Source organism: Nanorana parkeri, unplaced genomic scaffold, assembly GCF_000935625.1.
Source record: "Nanorana parkeri isolate BGI_ZX_2015 unplaced genomic scaffold, ASM93562v1 scaffold2079, whole genome shotgun sequence".
Classification (NCBI taxonomy): domain Eukaryota; kingdom Metazoa; phylum Chordata; class Amphibia; order Anura; family Dicroglossidae; genus Nanorana; species Nanorana parkeri.
In genome coordinates, this window is record NW_017308347.1 from 82,406 (window position 1) to 84,740 (window position 2,335).

The 2,335-nt window shown below is 43.7% G+C and overlaps 1 protein-coding gene across 2 annotated transcripts in view; it reads left to right on the top strand.

Moving 5' to 3' along the window:
• Window positions 1-205: 205 nt before the first annotated feature.
• Window positions 206-2,335, top strand: part of ENO3 (enolase 3) — a 10,217-nt gene continuing 8,087 nt past the window's right edge. For both annotated transcript variants that reach the window (XM_018572587.1, XM_018572586.1), the window contains exons 1-2: window positions 206-292; window positions 1,445-1,540. In XM_018572587.1, the coding sequence (XP_018428089.1) occupies window positions 208-292; window positions 1,445-1,540 (181 nt within the window). In that variant the 5' untranslated portion in view covers window positions 206-207. The remainder of the gene's footprint in view (window positions 293-1,444; window positions 1,541-2,335) is intronic.

Sequence of the window (2,335 nt, forward strand, 5' to 3'; positions counted from 1 at the left end):
CCTCAGCGCCATCTATGTGGTATTTTCCCCATTCACTTTGTGTTCAATTCTGCCCCATTCTACAACAGCCGGTTATGAATATACAATACACGCAGTTTCGATGGGCAGATTGCTGTGCACACGTTTTTGTTATAAATAGACCCCTCAGTGTCTCCGCACAGTGCAATGTGACACTCACTCTGTATGACGGTTCACCTTTCAGGCATCATGTCCATTCAGAAGATTCACGCTCGGGAGATCCTTGATTCCCGCGGGAACCCAACCGTGGAGGTAGACCTCTATACCGGCAAAGGTAACTAATGTGACCGATCACAGATCTGCAGGGACCGCTATAGGCCCAGGCTGGGAAATGTCTTGCTTTTAGATACATGTGTTAAAGTGATCTGCTTCATGTTTAGTTTCTCAGACCTCAGACTTTGAGGGCAGGTATGACAACGAATGGTTTATAAATGTAATGCAGAAGGAAAATAATAGCTACGGGGAGAAGGGGAAGAAAGAGAAAATTATGGCTGATTCGGTTAAACTAAGGGTTAAAAAGGGACCCCTCTCTATCTCCCCTCTGATCAATGTTTATAAACAATGTTACTTTGTATCTCTCTATCTCCCTCTGATCAATGTTTATATACAATGTTACTTTGTACCTCTCTATCTCTCCCTCTGATCAATGTTCATATACAATGTTACTTTGTATCTCTCTATCTCCTTCTGATCAATGTTTATAAACAATGTTACTTTGTATCTCTCTATCTCTCCCCTCTGATCAATGTTTATAAACAATGTTACTTTGTATCTCTCTATCTCTCCCCTCTGATCAATGTTTATAAACAATGTTACTTTGTATCTCTCTATCTCTCCCCTCTGATCAATGTTTATAAACAATGTTACTTTGTACCTCTCTATCTCCCCCTGATCAATGTTTATAAACAATGTTACTTTGTATCTCTCTATCTCCCTCTGATCAATGTTTATAAACAATGTTACTTTGTATCTCTCCATCTTCTTCTAATGTTGACATGTTCTTCTAATGTTGAAGATGTTCTGTGGCTTCTGGAGATCCAATGAGTGTCAGGAACATACCCCGGTATTTATACCACCATCATACCGGGATCGTACCCAGGATTTGTATGCACACAGGAAGTACAGACACCTTGATCCAATCACCACGGAATGTGTAGATGTTGATTGTCCAAGAACAGGATGGGAAGTGTAAAAGTTGTAGAACCCCCCACAGTCCGTCTAGTGTAATGTGACTAACCAGTACTAGCTTTGCCATGACCTGGATGGACAAGAACCTTCACAGATGAACTGAAAGTTATTCTGCCCAATGGGACACAAATGGAGTGGTCAGGAAGGCAAATCACAGCCACAGCTATAAACAGAAATATTTTATCCTTCTTCCCGTGTCTCAGGTGTCCTAAATCCTCTAATCTTGTATTTGCACCAGGTCTCTTCCGGGCAGCCGTACCCAGTGGAGCCTCCACAGGAATCTATGAGGCCCTGGAACTGAGGGATGGGGACAAGTCTAGATACCTGGGCAAAGGTGAGTCCAGTCCCTCCCTTCTACTGGCCAGACGACTTCAACTCATGGCCTTCCACCATGCTGGAAATTTTGGTGCATAGACGCAGCAATCATTGATTGAACGGGGAACCTCTTAAATCTGCCTATAGATGTCTATTCTTGGAAGTCATCTAAAAACAGAAACTCGGGAAATATCTATTCACCGGATCCAATCCCCATGTGCAATCAGATAATCCCTGGATCAGCAATCTTCAATGTGATTTCTCATCATATTAGCAGTTATTTAGGTTTGAGCATCTAGAAACACTTTCTGACCCTTTTTTTGAAACTATCTACTCGGTGGGCCACAACCAGCTCTTGTTGAAGTCTCATAGTTTTACAGCGTTTACAGTAAAGAACCCTTTCCATATGCAGAGGTTATATTCTTCCACCAGGTGCAAAAGATGCCCCCTTGTCTTTTGCAATGACCTTCCCCCAATCTACCTATATGCCTGCACCACACTCCTTTTTCACCATGGCAACCCCCACCCTGGCTACACCATCTCATTCTTATCACCACACCTGTATCCCATCTTTCACAATTGTACCTTCTCCATGCTCTCACTCCATGCCTGCACAAAGGACAGGCCCACAACTCTCATCGGCATGTCTGCACCAGCTCTACCATCGCCTCAGCCACAAACCCATCTCTCTCCCCACATTTGTACAAAGCTTTTCCCCTGTAATACTGTATAGGCTCAAACCCCCTTCTCACATCCATGGCTGTGCTCCCCCCACCCCACTGTGCCTATACCTACTCTCACATCCATGGCTGTG